Source organism: Anas acuta, chromosome 1, assembly GCF_963932015.1.
Source record: "Anas acuta chromosome 1, bAnaAcu1.1, whole genome shotgun sequence".
NCBI lineage: Eukaryota > Metazoa > Chordata > Aves > Anseriformes > Anatidae > Anas > Anas acuta.
Window position 1 is genome coordinate 56,466 of NC_088979.1, and position 17,553 is coordinate 74,018.

General features: G+C 44.6%; 2 protein-coding genes across 17 annotated transcripts in view; one reads left to right on the forward strand and one right to left on the reverse strand.

Moving 5' to 3' along the window:
* The window catches only part of LCMT2 (leucine carboxyl methyltransferase 2), a 31,942-nt gene extending 21,087 nt beyond the window's left edge, over nucleotides 1-10,855 (reverse strand). For 13 of the 15 annotated variants that reach the window (XR_011093040.1, XR_011092986.1, XR_011092916.1 and 10 more), the window contains exons 1-8: nucleotides 10,285-10,695; nucleotides 9,781-9,862; nucleotides 9,265-9,445; nucleotides 6,382-6,541; nucleotides 5,500-5,689; nucleotides 4,459-4,566; nucleotides 2,623-2,713; nucleotides 74-331 (exon numbers count right to left, since the gene is read on the reverse strand). Coding sequence is in view for 10 of the 15 variants with exons in the window: in XM_068671973.1 (XP_068528074.1) it covers nucleotides 74-331; nucleotides 2,623-2,713; nucleotides 4,459-4,566; nucleotides 5,500-5,689; nucleotides 6,382-6,541; nucleotides 9,265-9,445; nucleotides 9,781-9,862; nucleotides 10,285-10,679 (1,465 nt within the window). In the remaining 5 variants the exon portion in view is untranslated. The other 2 variants (XM_068672092.1, XM_068671892.1) reach the window with 2 other exon arrangements.
* A 56-nt stretch (nucleotides 10,856-10,911) lies between these two features.
* DCHS1 (dachsous cadherin-related 1) overlaps nucleotides 10,912-17,553 on the forward strand; it is a 78,710-nt gene continuing 72,068 nt past the window's right edge. Inside the window, exon 1 of one of the 2 annotated variants that reach the window (XM_068670432.1) lies at nucleotides 10,912-11,063. The gene's annotated coding sequence lies outside the window, so the exon portion shown is untranslated. The remainder of the gene's footprint in view (nucleotides 11,064-17,553) is intronic. The other variant, XM_068670525.1, reaches the window with a different exon arrangement.

Genomic DNA, 17,553 nt, shown 5'->3' on the forward strand with positions numbered 1-17,553 from the left:
AGACCCTATTTCATAGCTAGCACAAAAACATCCTCCTTATCCTTGCCATCGATACCCACCTTGTGATACTCACCCCATCTTTTATCATGATTTTCCTTTTTCACACATCCAGCCTTCCAGTAGCCTGCATGCTTAATTAGCACATGAAAATTTCTCATACGACAGTGCTGTCCATTCTCCTCCCCAAAGCCTCCAGTGGTCAGAATTACATTGGGTGTGATAAGAGCAGAGTGGTGACCATAACGTCTCAAGCCAGAAGCTTCAGAGCGCACTTCACACACCAATGCATTGATACTCCCAACTATCCTGACAGGACCATGATGATGAGGAACTGAAGGCAATGAGAAACAAAGCATGTTAAATTTCATACAAAGAAGCAACACCCACACTTAAAATGACAGATTAAGCACATCTATTCAGCTTTTCAAAAAGAAAAAATTGTAAAGCAAGTCGGTACTTCCAATTGACAATCTGACATGCCCTAGAAATCAAGCTGTAATGATTTACACTACCCTGAGTCAACTTGTCTCTAAATTGGAGACATGGATTTAGCAGATGGACCACTAGGTGAGCAAGGAATTGGCTGGATGGTCAGTCTTAAAGAGTTGCAGTCAACGGCTCAATATCCAAGTGGAGATCAGTAACAAGAGGTGTTCCTTAGGGGTCAGTATTGCAACTGGCATTATTTAACGTCTTTGTCAGTGACATGGACAGTGAAATTCAGCGCACCCTCAGCAACTTTGCCGATGACACCAAGCTGTGTGTGGTCAACACAATGGAGTTTAGGGATGCCATCCAGAGACTTCAACAGGCTTGAGAGGTGGACCTGTGCAAATGTCATGGAGTTCAGCAAGGCCAAGTGCAAAGTCTTTGCAGCTGGGCTAGGGCAATCCCAAGCACAAATACAGGCTGGGTGGAGAATGGATTGAAAGCAGCTCTGAAGAGAAGGACCTGGGGTTGTTGGTTGATGAGAAGCTCAAGACAAGCCAGCGATTTGTGTTTGCAGCCTAGAAAGCCAACCATATCCTGGGCTTCATCAAAGTGTGGCCAGCAGGTCAAGGGACGTGATTATGCTCTACTCTGCTCTTGTGAGACCCCTCCTGGAGTACTGTGTTCAGCTCTGGGGTGCCCAGCACAAGAAGGACATGGACTTATTAGAATGAGTCCAAAGGAGGGCCATGAGGATGATCACAGGGCTGGAGCACCTCCCCATGAAGACAGGCTGAAGGAGTTGGCTGTTTAGCTTGGAGAAGAAAAGGCTCTGGGAAGACCTCATTGCAGTACCTAAAGTACCTTACAGTACCTAGAGGGGGCAAGAGAAGGACTCATTATCAGGGATTGTAGGAAAAGTAGTAATAATTTTAGGTTGCATGTTAGGAAGAACTTCTTTACCGAAAGGGTTGTTAGACACTGGAACAGGCTGCCCAGGGAAGTGGTGGAGTCACCATCCCTGGAAGTCTTTAAAAGACGTTTAGATGTAGAGCTTAGGGATATGGTTTAGTGAGGACTGTTAGCGTTAGGTCAGAGGTTGGACTCGATGATCTTGAGGTCTCTTCCAACCTAGAAATTCCATGAATTTTCAACTAAAAAAGGGTAGATTTAGATTAGATATTCGGGAGAAATTCTTTACTCTGAGGGTGTTGAAGCAGTGGAACAGGTTGCCCAGAGAAGTTGTGAATGCCCCATCCCTGAAGCGTTTAAGGCCAGTTTGGATGGGGCTTTGGACAACCTGGTCTAATGGGAGGTGTCCGGGCCCATGGCAGGAGGGTTGGAATCTTTAAGGTTCCTTCCAATCTAAGCCGTTTTATGATTCTATGATTCTTTTCCATCCTTTTCTGCTCCCTGTAACAGATTTCAATCTTCAGATGCAGACAGAATTGCTTGTGGTGCTGCACTGTGAACAAGACCAGTGATGCTAACCAGGTTAAAAATAATCTGCTTTCCACTCTGAAAAAGGAAGCAAGCAGCCAAATGCAGGAATTTCTTGGACTGCTACTGCTGCCAAGTCTTTTTTATCATGGAAGCACAGCCTTGGTCTTGGCTTTACTCCTGCTGTATCACTTTTCGCCCATTTAAAAAACAAAAAAACCAACATACAGAAGATTTCAGAAACAGAAATGCTACATACACAATTCCACCCACAGGAGATAACAAAAAAAAGAAAAGAAAACTTGTGTTACACAGTCCCGAGTGCTCTCCTGGACTGCTTTGATGGTGCACTAGGTATAACATATAACAACCTATCCTGGAAGAACAGAATGGCCCAGAGAGCTATATATGGAGGCAAGTTGGAATTAATTGAAAAGACAGAGTCTGGTGGATCCCAAAAATAGGAGGAAAAGCAGGGTAGCCTTGTGTTGCAGCCATCTATAAACAAAAGGAAGAACTGTTGGGACTGGAATGTTCAATAAATTAACAGAAATTAACATGAAACTGATCAGAACCACTTGCTGGGACACAGCTCTGGCTTTGCTAAAGACTGTGAAACCACTGTGATGAGGATGGAGAAAGCTAATCAGGTGGTAGCATCACATGCGTTCCTTACAGAATTTTACTGCCTCCTAAAATTTCTCACAGGGAGACACATGAGATAAAAGACTATAAAAACTAGTCAGTATGTACCTGTCATACTGGATAACAATGGAGTCCAGGAAGGTTCCATCCCCTTTGATGCAGTCAAGACAAAGTAATGAGAACATTTCAGATGCCATTCCTGTAGAAAGCCAAAGAAACAAAAACAAGCAAGGGCTCTCAAAAATCTCAGAGCAAGTGGCAGTAAGGATCTAAGAATGGCCAGAGTGATAAAGTCTTAGATCAACCTGGCTTAACAGTGTTTTCAACAGTGGCCAAAATAAAAAGCCTAAAGCTGAATCTGAGAAAGAACAAGTACGTATACAGTAATACCTTCCCTTCTCCCAAATATTTACAGCCCAGGGCTTTTCTGTTTTATCAAACAATTCCTGCATTTCTCATCCAAGAACCTATACAGTTGCTTTTTAAACTCATATAAACCTCTTTCAAGCAAGGAATTCCATAGCTTCGTTACAAATTGCATGATGAACACAGTTTTTTGGAACCAGTTTCCCTTAATGCTACCTGGTTCTGATCATAAAAAAAGACTGCAGGTTGTATACCAGTGGAATTAAGATTTCTTAAAGGTCATGGAATGTAAGTGATTCCAAAGAAATGACAAATGTTCAAAGGTGCCACTTGGTCACTGACGGTCAACAATACCTAAATATGGTTTACAGTTTCGCTGTGGAATCACTCAAAGGTGGAAGCACAAGCAGAGTACTGTACTGGAAGTTAGCAGCAATACCAAACTACACCCTGGCTTTTGTGGACATCAAGTAATTGAATATGTTTATTCCGAGGGAACTGAATAATTCAGCCAATTATGTGACAAGAAGGCACAAACATGAATTTAAAAGGCAAAAAAAAACATAGAATACTTAAAGTGGAAGAATACACTATTTGTCTCTAGGAAAATCATTCCAAAAACAAGTCACCCTCAGCAGTAAGTATGTATTTTACATTTCTAACCTAATTCTATCAAGCTTGTTGCCAATAAGACTTGGATCTTACTCTATCTGAAAGGTTAATTGTAGAGCTCTCTGCTTTTATGTATCTTACTCTTATGCAGAATGTCCGTTGTAGACTTGTAAACCTCCTCTGTAAGGAAATGGTAAACAGTCTTTACTTTCTCACTGTATGAGTATTTTCCTTGATCTACAATAATTACTGTAGATATCGCTACACCACTTTGCAAATCTGCCAGAATCTTTCAGTCAATATTATTTTTTCATGTAGCACAGCAGATACTGCGTGGAGGCAAAATAAATGCAAGTACATTAAATTGTTTTCATACTGTGGGCTATTAAATTTCTAGAAAGAATTATAGAGAACCACAAGGTTGAAAAGGAAACTTCTAGTAAGTATCCTACACAACATTCATCTCAAAGTTACTTATTGTCCTTGTCCTATCTTCTCTCCTAGACTTCCAATAGTTGCAAATTTGCCATCAGTTAACATAAAAATAGCACAGAATATAGTCGTAGCTGAATTTCAATCATTATTATAGGAATGGCTTCACAAAATCAGACCAAAAGATATCTGAAGCCAGTAAACTGTACTCAACAATGACAAAATGGTAGTTGACTAGGAAAATACAAGAGAAGCACATACTCCACCCAGGAAAGCTCCCAGACATTTGCAGGTCAGGAACCTTACACCAGGTATATTTTTTATGTATTTAAATGATCCTCTATTGATTTATTTCATTAAAAGAATTGCTCCTTTAACCCATGCAAACTTTTAGCATATATAGCATCCCTTACGCCACCAGCTACTTTGCTACGCTGAGACTGCCTCCTCAGGAGATCATTCACTGAGGAAGGAATAAGAAGCTTTTCTAATATAGAAGAGAGTCTTCTTCCAATGTTACTTGAGGAGGATTACCTCATATTCATCAAAAGGCTCCAGAGACTGCACTCTTTGTTGTTCATTTTCTGGAATACAACAGGTGAAAAACTCATTCATATCCATGACACTGCACTCAGTCCAGCCCTAAAACAGAAATCCCTCAAAATCATTACTTCTGGAAGAACAGAGACTCACTTCCCACAAGAAAATAAAGACCTTAAATAAAGTGCCTCACAAGCCTTTAGGACTGTCTAGCTGAAACAGCAGCAGCCCAGATTGCAATGAGGATAGACCTCTTGCCTGTAAAACTCTGAAAAACGTAATTACATTAAAAGCCTCAGAGGAACCCATCTTGCCTTAATTCCATACCAGAACATAGGCTGCAAGTTTGCAGAGACCTTCAAATGACTAGTCATGTTTACCAGAAAGGGCAGTGGCTCTGCCTTGTCCCTGTTTGCTTCAACCCATAGGTGGCCCAGATGACAACTTCGAAAATAATTTAAAGTTACGATCTACTATAATTTAAAGTAAAATTAACTTAAAATTAATTTAAAATAAAGTTAAATCTACTATAATTTAAAGCTACATCTACTAAGATGTTGAAGAGCTTAGAGCAGAAGACGTATGAGGAGTGGCTGAGGTCACTTGGTCTGTTCAGCCTGGAAAAGAGGAGGCTGAGGGGAGACCTCATCGCAGTCTACAGCTTCCTCACGAGGGGGAATGGAGCAGCAGGAGCCGATCTGTTCTCTTTAGTGACCAGTGATAGGACCCAAAGGAATGGAGTCAAGCTGTGACAGAGGACATTCAGGCTGGATATGAGGAAGAGGTTCTTCACTGAGAGGGTGGTCGCACACTGGAACAGGCTTCCCAGGGACACAGTCACAGCACCAAGCCTGTCAGCGTTTAAGAAGCGTTTGGACTGTGCTCTTAGTCATATGGTCTGAATTTTTGGGTAAACCTGTGTGGTGCCAGGAGTTGGACACAATGATCTTATGGGTCCCTTCCAACTCAGGATATTCTATGATCTTTCCCAGGTAAATCAGGTTTCATGGGTGCCCTAGGTCTGCAGGTACTTACTTTTTCAAAAAAGCGCCTCTGCTGAGCCTCACAATCAGGGTATTGTGACAAAGAATGAAGTGCAGAGTTCAGCTGGCTAAAATGCTGCTGCATGACACGTCCAAAGGAGTCCTCAGGGTGCATCTGCTCATACAGCAGAAAGCATGCCTGAGAGAAATGCTCTGCTGCCCACTGAATCAATGCATCTGACCTGTCAGGCAGACGTACATAAGAATAATTAAATAATTTTGGGTCCAGTTATTATATGGCACATGCAATAATCTTCCTGCAACATCATAAAGCATGCTATTAAGGCATCCTGACAGAGATAATTTACAAAAGAGAAGCCTGTTCTGGGGACCTATGAACATGTCCTCCTCCATGCGTGAAGAAATAAATCAAAAATCAATCATTTGATTCATTCCCTTTTTTTTTTCCTTTTTTCTTTAAGAAAATTAAAAAACATAGAAGGTTCACAGAGTAACAGAACAACTGAGGCAGCAGGTACCTCTGGATGCATCTGCTCACATCCCTGCTCCAACAGGGCCACCCACAGCCACTCATCAAGGACCATGTCCAGATGGCTTTTGCAGATCTCCAAGGAGATTCCACAGCCTGTTTGGACAACCTGTGGCAGTACTCCATCACCTGCACAGTAAAGAAGTGCTTCCTGATGTTCTGACAGAACCTCCTGTTTCAGTTTGTGCCCATGGCCTCTTGTTCTGATGTCACCTGGAAATCAACTACCACATTATACATATGATATAAGGAGCTGTTTGGGACTTGCACAGAATCCATGAGCTTTTAGTTATAAGACGGCAGGTCTCCCAGCCCAAGATGACTTACAATGAAATTGCTTCTTTTCACTTTACCACCTAGCTAACACAGGGTAATTCAACTGACCTGCTGTTTTCCAGATAGGTGAGCACCACCTCTGCTATGAAAAGGGTGGGGACTTCATTGTCCAGTCCTGCTTCTTTTAGGGCTGTACTCAGCTTAGACAACTCTGATAAATCCACCCCCAGTAATTTATAATCTTCTCCAGAAAAGGCAGTAGCGACTCCTGTGGGACAAAAATGATACAAACTCACTACAGTGTTCATGCTGTACTGAAAACAAAAAGGACAAACAGGAAAATCAGCTCCACCAGCAATCATTTATAAGGCTGTGTCCATCAACTCGATTTCTCTGCAACATATACAAGAAAAACCCGTAACTGAATGAACCACAAAGGGATAGCAACAAGAAGCATCAGTAAGAGACCCATTAAACTCAGAACTAAAATTCCATTATTCCTAATACAAAGTTCTCCTACTGGTTTCCAATAGAATTATATTTACTATTACAATAAAACTTTATCATGTTTAATAACATTTTTATATTACCACTATAATTCAGAATCAAGAGCTCTCATTTATGGACCCTTCAGTTCAGGCTAAGAAAGTACCATTGCTTTGTTACAATTTGAATGTTTTCCCTCACAACTGTAAGAATATTCTCAAATTTAGTTGTGGGTTTGGTGTTTTTGTTTTGGTATTTTTTTTTGTTCTTTTATTATTACTGTCTTAAAACCAAACTTCATTTTTGTAAAAGGGTATGGGATTTTGAACTATAACATGCCAACTGTCTGCAAATACTAAGACTAATCTTATAGATCCCTGTGCTCAGAAATAACTGTCAACTTACACGTACATTATCACGGCAAGCCTCTGTACTTCATAAGAATATAAGTTGTATGCTGGTTGAACCTTTTCAACCAAAATCAGATCATAAACTAACAAGTTTGTAAAGTGACTTTAGAAATTGCCTGCTCTATGCCTCTATACTAGTGCAATCCAACAATTAAACCTGTACAGAGAGCTGATAATTTACACTGTTCTCAAAGGCATCCATTAATGGAGGTTAAATGGCCTTCATAAGCATCCCATGCCAGTGTTCCCTGTTACTTTCTTCTAATATCTAACTTGCCTATCCATCACTTCTTGTCCTCTAGACACAGAGAACAGGGTATTGCCATATGTTTTGACAACTGTCTTTTACTTCAATTTGGAAAGTTACTGGTATGGACAGAATTCTTTTCCATAGGATGTTGTAGATATTAAAAACGAGGATGGATTCAAGAAGAAACTGGACCAGCTTATGGAAGAGCTACTCACTAAGACATGTTCAACTGCTCATGGGAGACAGGAACTTGTGTTCTACTTCACAGAATCACAGAATTTCGAGGTTGGAAGAGACCTCAAGATCATAGAGTCCAGCCTCTCACCTAACACTAACAAGTCCTCCACTAAACCATATCACTGAGCTCTACATCTAAACATCTTTTAAAGACCTCCAGGGATGGTAACTCCACCACTTCCCTGGGCAGCCTGTTCCAATGCCTCACAACCCTTTCGGTAAAGAAGTTCTTCCTAACATCTAACCTAAAACTCCCCTGCTGCAACATTAGCCCATTCCCCCTCGACCTGTCACCAGGCACGTGGGAGAACAGACCAACCCCCACCTCGCTACAGCCTCCTTTAAGGTATCTGTAGAGAGCGATAAGGTCACCCCTGAGCCTCCTCTTCTCCAGGCTGAACAAGCCCAGCTCCCTCAGCCACTCCTCGTAAGACTTGTTCTCCAGGCCCCTCACCAGCTTCGTCGCCCTTCTCTGGACTCGCTCGAGCACCTCGATGTCCTTCTTGTAGCGAGGGGCCCAAAACTGAACACAGTACTCGAGGTGCGGCCTCACCAGGGCCGAGTACAGGGGGGCAATCACTTCCCTAGACCTGCTGGCCACGATGCTTCTTATACAAGCCAAGGTGCTGTTTGCTTTCTTGGCCACCTGAGCACACTGCTGGCTCATATTCAGCTGACTATCAACCAATGCCCCCAGGTCTCCAACCACTCATCTCCCAGCCTGTAGTGCTGCTTGGGGTTGTTGCGCCCCAGGTGCATGACCTGGCACTTGGCCTTGTTGAACTTCATAGTGAGGGCCAAATTCTGCTCCCCATCCCCTTCCACCAGTTCAGGGTACTGGGTATCCAGAGAACAACTGGTTTTGCCGCTGAAGACTGAGGCAAAGAAGGTATTAAGCACCTCAGCCTTTTCCTCATCTCTTGTAACTAATTTTCCCCCCGCATCCAGTAAAGGATGGAGATTCTCCTTAGTCTTCCGTTTTGCATTGATGTATTTGTAAAAACATTTTTTGTTGTCTTTAACGGCAGTAGACAGATTGAGCTCCAGATGAGCTTTAGCCTTTCTAATTTTGTCCCTGCACAGCCTCACAACATCGTTATAGTCCTCCTGTGGACTGCCCTCTTTTCCAAAGATTATAAACCCTCCTTTTTCTCTTTTTTTACTTAACTTGATAGCTGTTCTCCATCTGTATTTAAATTACAGTCTAAATGTAGTGGCTTGCATATGTCTCTGTTGTATTTCATTCCCCATTTTCCAGAACATACTTCAGTCCTTAATCATTCTCCTGACCTATCACAGAATATGCAGCAGTTTGCCATTGTTTTTGTATTGGTAAGCTCAAAGTTGGACATAGTACTTCAAAAGATGTCACAGAATGAAATAGAGCTCTTCACAAACTCATTGTCAGCTACACATCTTCTAGTTATCTCCCAATGCTTACAAATGGTTTCTTTGTTCCCCTTTTTTTTTTTTTTTTTTTTACCCAGAAAATGAACATATACAACTTCCTAGTTCCTCTGCCATCATGCCTAACATTTAAAAGGCTGAAGCTTTGTTTGTTTCTTCTGGAACATTTAGCATCCACAACATGTTCCAGAAGTATCATACCTAATCGCTCCCCTTCAGTATCTCCCACAAGTGCTGACAACTCTTTTGTTGTTTTGATCAGTGTAGCTTTTTGGCGTGCCACATTTGGGAAATCCACCTCATACATCACAGTGTGATGCAGAAGACCCATGTCTTTCAAACGGAAGTACAAGGAGTCCAAGCCAGCACCTAAAGACAGGATCTGCAGATAAAGTATCAGAAAATAGTTATATTCAACTCTAGCAGCACCCTGAGCATCTACCCATGAAGAATATTCAAGTTCAAGAACACAATCTGTCGAGTGACAAAAACAGGCAATCTACCAAAAGAGGTAGAATATTGTATAGACACTGTTCCCTCCCAGATATTGCTGTCAGAGTGACAAATGGAGAGCCAGTAGCGACAGTCAGATTCTCTGTGCTCTTCCAGGGAAAGATCACAATAGATGCACTAACAAGCTAAAAGTGCCAAGATGCAAAAAAGATTTTTCACAAGTACAGTGGAAACTACAAGTATACCCAAACAAAGAAACTGTACCTGTGTCCTAGGATAGCTTTGGGTCTTTAGCAGAAAGTCTTGAACACAGTGATCTACAGCACGGGCACGGATATAATAACCCCTGTGAAATGAAATTCAATTATTTCTCCAACACTGGCACCCTGTTTCAAAAAACTTACCTTCTCTCTCAGCTTCTCCATGTCTGACGATTTTGTCATATCCAGACTTTGATAATACATACAGAATTCCTGTATTCAGTGTCTTAACCATCAAGACTGTGAATAACCCAGAGAAAATGTGTAGATATCCTAACTGGACCTGTTCCATTTTGCATGCGTGAATATTTGACGGGTGAAAAGTACGAATCCAGATGGTTCAGATACTTCCCTACAATGTGGGTGGCCAACATATGAGCTCCTTCTCCCAAATCAGACAGCATAACAATATGAAATTAACTCCTTTATACGCCCTGTTGCTCCTCCAAGCCATCAAATCCCTCACTGGAATCGTGACGCCGGGCCCCGCGCACCGCCCGCTCCTCACCGGTGGACAAGCGGCGCGCGCCGCCGCCGCCGCCCCGCCAGGAGCCGCAGGAACCGGTCCTCGAAGTAGCCCCGCTCCGCCGCCGAGCACTTGCTGATGGCGCTGCTGCCGCCGGTGCCCTGCACCTGCCGGGACACGGACACCGCGCTGGCGCTTCCGACGGACTCGGGCGCTTCCCCGCCAAGGCCAAGAGGCACCCGGGCCCACCGGGACGGGGCGGCGGGGCCGCGCACGGCCAAGCAGCGCCCAGGGGCTCCGAGGGCTGGGCGGCTCTCACCGGCGCCGCCGAGCCCCAGCCTCTCGCCGCCCGGTCTGCCGCCCCCCTCCCCGAAGCCCGCCCAGGCACCGCCGGCCGGGCCGAGGCCCCGCCTGCGCGGAGACGTCCCGGGAGGCATCGCCCCGGCCGGCGCACACTCACGGCGGCGTCGCGCGGGGCGCCCGGGCGCCCGCGGCCCATCCCGCCCGCACCGGCCGGCAGCGCCGGGCAACCCGATCGCCGGGTGCAGGCCGCGTCGCACCGCGCGGCGCGTCAGGGGCGGGACGCTGAGCGTGGAGCGCGCCCCCTGGCGTCCCGGTCCGCCCCGCGGTCCCACCCCCGGGCGACCGGCCTGCAGCGGCCCCCCCCCCCCGCGGGACCGAGGGACCGCGGTCCGTCCCGCCGCGCTGCCTCGCGCTGCCGCCACGGCGCTCGGCGGATCGCGAGCGCGGTCTCGTACCTGGGCCCGGTGGCGAGGGAGGGCCAGAGGCACGTCGCCATGGCAACGGGCAGCCTCCGCGCGGTAAGCGGAGGGGCGGGGGGAGCCGCGTCAGAAGCTGGGAGCGGGGCTCCCCGGGCAGGGCGCCGGGCTGCCCGGAGGGTGCCGATCGCCCTGGCGGTGCGGAGGGCTCCGAGGCTGTCGATCTCCGTGACGGGGCGTGGAGCGCTCCGGAGCAGGACGCAGAGGTGCCCGGGGGTCGCCGGGCTCGTCGTGGCCCTGCTGCTGAGCTCCCCGGCGGGGGCGCAGAGATCGCTGGAGCGGTGCGGAACTCCGTGCGGCGCTTGAGTTGGAAGTGACACCGGCGACTGCACGTATTTTGGAACATAGCTTCTTGGGGCTCACAATCTGGCAGTCTTCACGACAGACGGGCAGGGGCAGGGGGGTGTCTGTGGTAGAGGAGAAGAATGTTCCATGTTATTTCTCTTCAGGGCTTGCACTAGGAGTTCTAGAAGAGCCACGGAAGCCTGAGCTGTTAAGTGTCTTGAGTACTGTGCTTGCATCCTGTGCAATATATCTCTCTATATATTTCACTCCACAAATGACTATATTGTGCGTTAAATAAGTTAGAATCTGAAAATGTCACTTTTACAGAGAATGATCAGTATGCATATATTTCTGACTGGGACCCATGTCCCAGCTCAATCCTCAACCCACTGTTAGCATTTTATCAACAACCACGTGTAAATTTGAGGTTTAAAATAAACCTCTCTGAGGTTTATTTTATTAGTGTTACCTCTTAGGTGATGCCTAGCATATTTGAAGTAGCCTGTAGCTCCCATACTTGTATTCCAGAAGTATGCACAGTTTCTGCAGAGATCAAGGCTTCCCTTCCCTCCAAGTTCCCTTTTTGGTAGCTGTTCATCATTTTGTTGGGCTTGTCATGTTTCTAGAATCTGGAGATGATATTTTGATTTAGTTGCAGTTACCACTCAGAGGGAATGTTAGCCCATCCTGCTGGCACTTCAGGTCCTGCAGTATTTCTAATTCTACAAGCATCCTGAGAATGATGATGGAAAAAAATGCTTGGCAGCAAGTTGGGGAATGGTTACTCAATTTACTGCATCCAGCTGTCCCAGGAAGTCCTTTCAAGTCCTACGTTTCTATATCCATAATCTTCTGTGCAAGCTCTGTGAGAAGACACTGAAACATGAAGTAGACATCTTGGGTTTAACACGAGAAGACAGACCCAAATAGCTTTGAGGGGGACTGGAAGGTTAGTTTTCTGTCCTCAGGACAAGGTACCACATGCGTACTCCATGAGGGGAGGCTGTTTATTGGATTTCCATGGTGAAGGAAAAGATGGTGTGCAGCCATTCTTGTGCCTTTGTGTCCAAACCCTATCTTCCACAGGTATAAAATCCTGTAATCACTCGTAATTTTATCAGGCTCTAGTTTAAAAGCAACTGGGATTTTTGCTTCCATCTCTTTCTCACTTTGCAAAGATGATTTAGAGCCTGATCGCTGTAATAGCTAGAAAACTCATCCAGACTTCTTGTTGCATGTATTAATAGCCATCTTATATCCATCTAGATTCACAGTTAGTCTTAATATGAAATGGTTCCTTTACCTTTCTGGCACTGACTCCAAGTGTACAAGCAGACTAATTTATCACCACTTGGTCTGTGTTTTGCCAGATTAAGCTTAGCTAAGCAAGTTCTGTTGGTGGGAAGTAGAAGGCTTTTAAATGCATTTCAGAGATGGGATGGATGCTATGTGCAGCGGGTGTGCTGCCGTAGCACTACCACATCTCTGGAGGTCCCTTCCAACCCCTTCAATTCTGTGATTCCCTCTGGTTTGGACATCTTTGCAGGCTGACATGGGGGAGGGATGCCTCATCCTGATGTGCATGGCAACCTTCCCGCCTGCTCTCTCCTTCCACTCCTTTGAGGATTCCCCTGGGGCTCTGCATGACATTCAAAGCCTGTGAGGAATGCACAACCCACCCCCTTTAACATAAAACACATCGCAGAGCAGCACAAGCATCTCGGGGCCCCATGCTGCTCCCACCCCCAGCCAGGCGGGCGGTCTGAGGAGAGGGGAGCGCATAATGAAAAGCATTTGCTGCAGCAGCTATCTATAGTCTTTTGTTTGGGAGCAGGCAAGGGACAGGCGTGGCCCTGCCTGTCTGACTTCAGAGCTGACGTCAGAGAGCCCCAGATGAGTAACTGAGTGCTCTAAAGGGAGAAGCGCAGCCAGGATATACGGAGCATAAGGTGCAGGGCATCAGCATCACCTAGAAAAGAGGTAAATGGGAGGTGTTATCTCCCACAGAAGGGTACACTATATCCACATGAGTCAAGGCTCTGGCAGCAGTTCTAGGTGGTCCAAAGATGTTGGGGCCTCTCCATAGATTGACTCAGCAACACAAAGTATGTGCTTCTGATCTACAGTGAAGCATTTTCCCTTATTTGTCCTGCCATTTTAATTACTTGGATGCATGCTGCAGGTTATCAGTTGCAGCACAGTCTCTGTGTCAGCTTGCATCTGCAAAGCAGCTCTAGGAATGGTAAAATGGTTACACATCTGCCTTGTGCTATCCCGTAGGACTGTGCATGAACAATATTGCTAGCTAAAATACTTGATTCTTACATCACCTATATTGTCCTGTTGCTCCCGGTCACTGCAACAGAGAAGGGCTGGGCTCATCTGCTAACCTAGGGCAATGTGGTAAGATCCTGGAGAACATATGGTATGAATCTCAGATCTCAATCATTTTATTTTAATGTAATATCACAGAGAGGTCTGAGTGACAGGACAAGTCCTTGTCAGGCTAAGGCCAATATGGCAAAATTTAGAGACCATAACTTATAATCGTAATTTCTAAGTCCTATACATACATGCTACACTTGAACATACAACCTAAATACTTAACAAAATACAACTGGGTCATCAAGGACAATTATTAACAAAACAAGAGCTACAATCACAGGAGCCAACTCCTGGTCATTTTTAAGAATTTCAAAAAAGAACCAAACCAGTACATTATAATCCAAAATAATCTGCTGCCAAGGAAGATACTGTGATTTTTTTCACTCTAGTGCTCACCAGAATCTTTTCTCCTCTTCAAAAAGAATTATGGAAGGAAGTTCAGAAGATACCAATAGATACTAATGACAGGGACGATGGAAAAGGAAAGAAGACATAGTTATCCTATGTCTTGTGACAAGTTAAGAAGCACACAGGACAGTTATGAGGGCTCTTAAAAGACAAAAGAAGTAGTGTGCTTTATTGCCTTGTAGAAACTGCAGTAGAGAAGGGGGAACTAAGGTGGAATGTAGCTATACTAGCATGGAAAGAGAATATTTGCAGCAGTGTTATAATGGATGAAGACTTGTGAATTGACAAAGAGGGTGAAAAGAACTGGCTGAGGAGATGTGAGAACAAAGAATGTTGAGGTATGGTTTTGTTTTTCTTCTGTTTTTGTTTTGCAGAGATCTTGGACCAAAACATCTTGGGCAATTACAAATGCACTGATATTTATAGGATGAAAATGGCATATCTTGTGAAATTGTTGTATCCTTAATACAGTATCAGACCTGGGCAAAATGGTGGAACATTGCTACACACTGTGAGAGGGAGCAATGGTTGTCATTAACTATACAAGCATTATACATTTCTGAGCAAGATAATAAGTCTGTTTGTAATGCCAGTGGAGATACATTGATATGCTAGGAGGTTTGCTTCCCTGTTTTATTCCCATGCAATATTATGGTCTTTTAAAATATTCTTTCTAATAATTTAGAACTTCATTAAATTATATTATCCATTCCATACTGAAGAACAAAAGCTTGATCTCAGGCAATGCTGTGGTTGAGGTTTTCTTTAAAAATACTTAAGCTGTCTGAAAAATGTCTTGAAGTCTTCTCCTTGCAAGAAGATGCTCGTATGCTTCACATCAAATGATACTGACCTCCCACTCTGGCTTTCATCTTCTTGGTGGGAGGCACTCCTCATCTCATAACCCACCATTAGCGTTCCTATACTACCTGCTGCTTTCACCATTTTAAGTAATACATTACCAAATGTGTCTTTTGTATTTACATTCAGTGATTCTCTGGACATTTTGTGAATAAACATGGATTGTGGCAAAGTTTTGGTAAACTAATATGGCATTTTTTGCTGCATTACACTTATGTTTATGCTATTCAAAGACCTTATCACACCTTCTCAATTTGCTTTCTCTCTCTAAACAGCTCAAACTCATTGTGCAGTATGAGGTTTTTCAAAAAGGTTTGAGCAAGATTGGACTCTTTAATTTCTGTTTAGGGAAGTTTCAGAAGTAACCTTTCTGCCTTTGTTTACAGTCCTGATGTATGGGGGTGTTGCTTCACCAGCCACTTTAATCATCAGACCTGAGCGTCTCCAAGCTCACTTTGTATTTTAGAGACAAGGACACTGCCTTGTGCTTCTCTCCAAATGCAAAAATGAAACACTGTCTGTTTCCTAATTTCTCTGGCGATTTGAAAGCCTTCAAATACCTGGCTGTTACATTGTTTCCTCCTCAAATCTCTGGAGGATTTGAGATCAAATTTTCCCATCTGTAGAATGGAGATAATAACAATTTTCTTACTTTCAAGGTGGAGAACATGAGAAAAAAAATAAAAGAATTTTGGCTCATGAAAGACAGATACAGGATTTCGATAAGGTATTTGGCAGTAGTGTATGAAGACCATCTTTGTGCAGGTGCTAAGGGAGCCAACTAGGAAAGGTGCCCTCCTAGATCTGTTGCTGGAGAACAGAGAGCGTCTTGTGGGAGACATGGCAATTGGCAGATGTCTTGGTCATAGTGACCATGAAGCGGTTGAGTTTAAAATTTTTGGGGACAGGAGGAAAACTGCCACCAAAATTTCAGCCCTGGGTATGGGGAGGGCAGACTTCAGGCTGCTCAGGGAACTGGTTAGCAAGGTCCCCTGGGGAGCTGTTTTTGAAGCCATTGGTGTTCATCAGTGCTGGTCAGTCTTTAAGCACTGCCTCTTAAAAGCACAGGAACAGGCTTTTCCAAGATATTGGAAGTCAAGCAGGTGGGGCAGAAGGCTAGCTTGGCTGACCGGGGATCTTCTTCTGGAGCTTAAGCAGAAAAAGAAAGTGTATGGTTGCTGGAAGTAGGGTCAGACAATGTGGAAAGAATACAGGGATGCTGTTTCCATTTGTAGGGGAAAAATTCCTGCGGCCAAAGCCCAATTAGAGTTGAAGCTGGCCAGGTCTGTGGGAGACAATAAAAAGTTTTTGTTTGTTTGTTTGTTTTTATTTTTGTTGTTGTTGTTTATTTGTTTGTTTAAATATGTGAATAGAAAAAGGAGGATCAAAGAAAACATAGGTCCACTACTTCATGGGGAAGGTTACCTCACAGACAAAGACATAGGCAAAGCAGAGACATTTAATGCTTTCTTTGCCTGTGCCTTCAACGCTAATGATGGGCTTTGGCACCCTGGGTGCCCTGAGCAGGAAGACCATGACAGTGGCGATGATAAACTGCTAATCAACACTGAACATGTGCAGGATTTGCTTCTCCACCTGGATCCATACAAGTCCATGGATCTGGATGGGATTCATCCCAGGATGCTCAGAGAGCTGTCTGATGTCATTGTGGGACCTCTCAATTATTTTTCAATGATCTTCGGAATCTGGAGAGGTCCCAGTAGACTGGAAGCTGGCAAATGTACCACTTTTCAAGCAGGGCAAGAAAGAAGACCCTGGTAACTACAGGCCTGTCAGTCTCGCATCAGTGCCTGGTAAAGTTATGGAGAAGATTATCCTTGAAGTTACTGAAGTGCACCTGGGGGACTATGCAGTCATTGGTCCCAGCCAACATGGGTTCATGAGGGGAAGGTCCTGTTTGACTAACTTGATTTACAGTAAGATTGCCCATCTCATTGATCAAGGGAAAACAGATGATGTGATCTTTTTGGATTTCAGTAAAGCTTTTGACACAGTTTCCCACAGGATCCTACTGGACAAAATGTTCAGCATACAGTTAAAAAAAAACATCATACGATGGGTAAGCAATTGGCTGATGTGCAGGGCTCAAAGGGTTGTGCTAAATGGGGCCATATCAGGCTGGTGGCTGGTCACTAGTGGGGTCCCCCAAGGCTCCATTTGAGGGCCAGTTCTCTTCAATGTCTTTATAAATGATTTGGATATAGAACTAGAAGGTCTTTTGAGCAAATTTGCTGATGATACTAAACTTGGAAGAGTTGTTGACTCTGTCGGGGGTCAAAAGGCCTTGCAGAGAGATCTGGACAGATTGGAGAGATGGGCAATCACCAACCACAAGAGCAAGTGCTGGGTCCTGCACCTGGGACGAGGCAACCCTGGCTATACATACAGACTGGGCGATGAGACGCGGGACCCACAGGGTGGGATCTGGGAGTTTTGGTTGATAGCAAGCTGAATATGAGTCAGCAGTGTGCCCTGGCATCCAGGAGGGCCAACCAAATCCTAGGGTGCATCAAGCATAGCATTGCTATTTGGTCTAGAGAAGGGATTGTCCCACTCTACTCTGCGCTGGTGC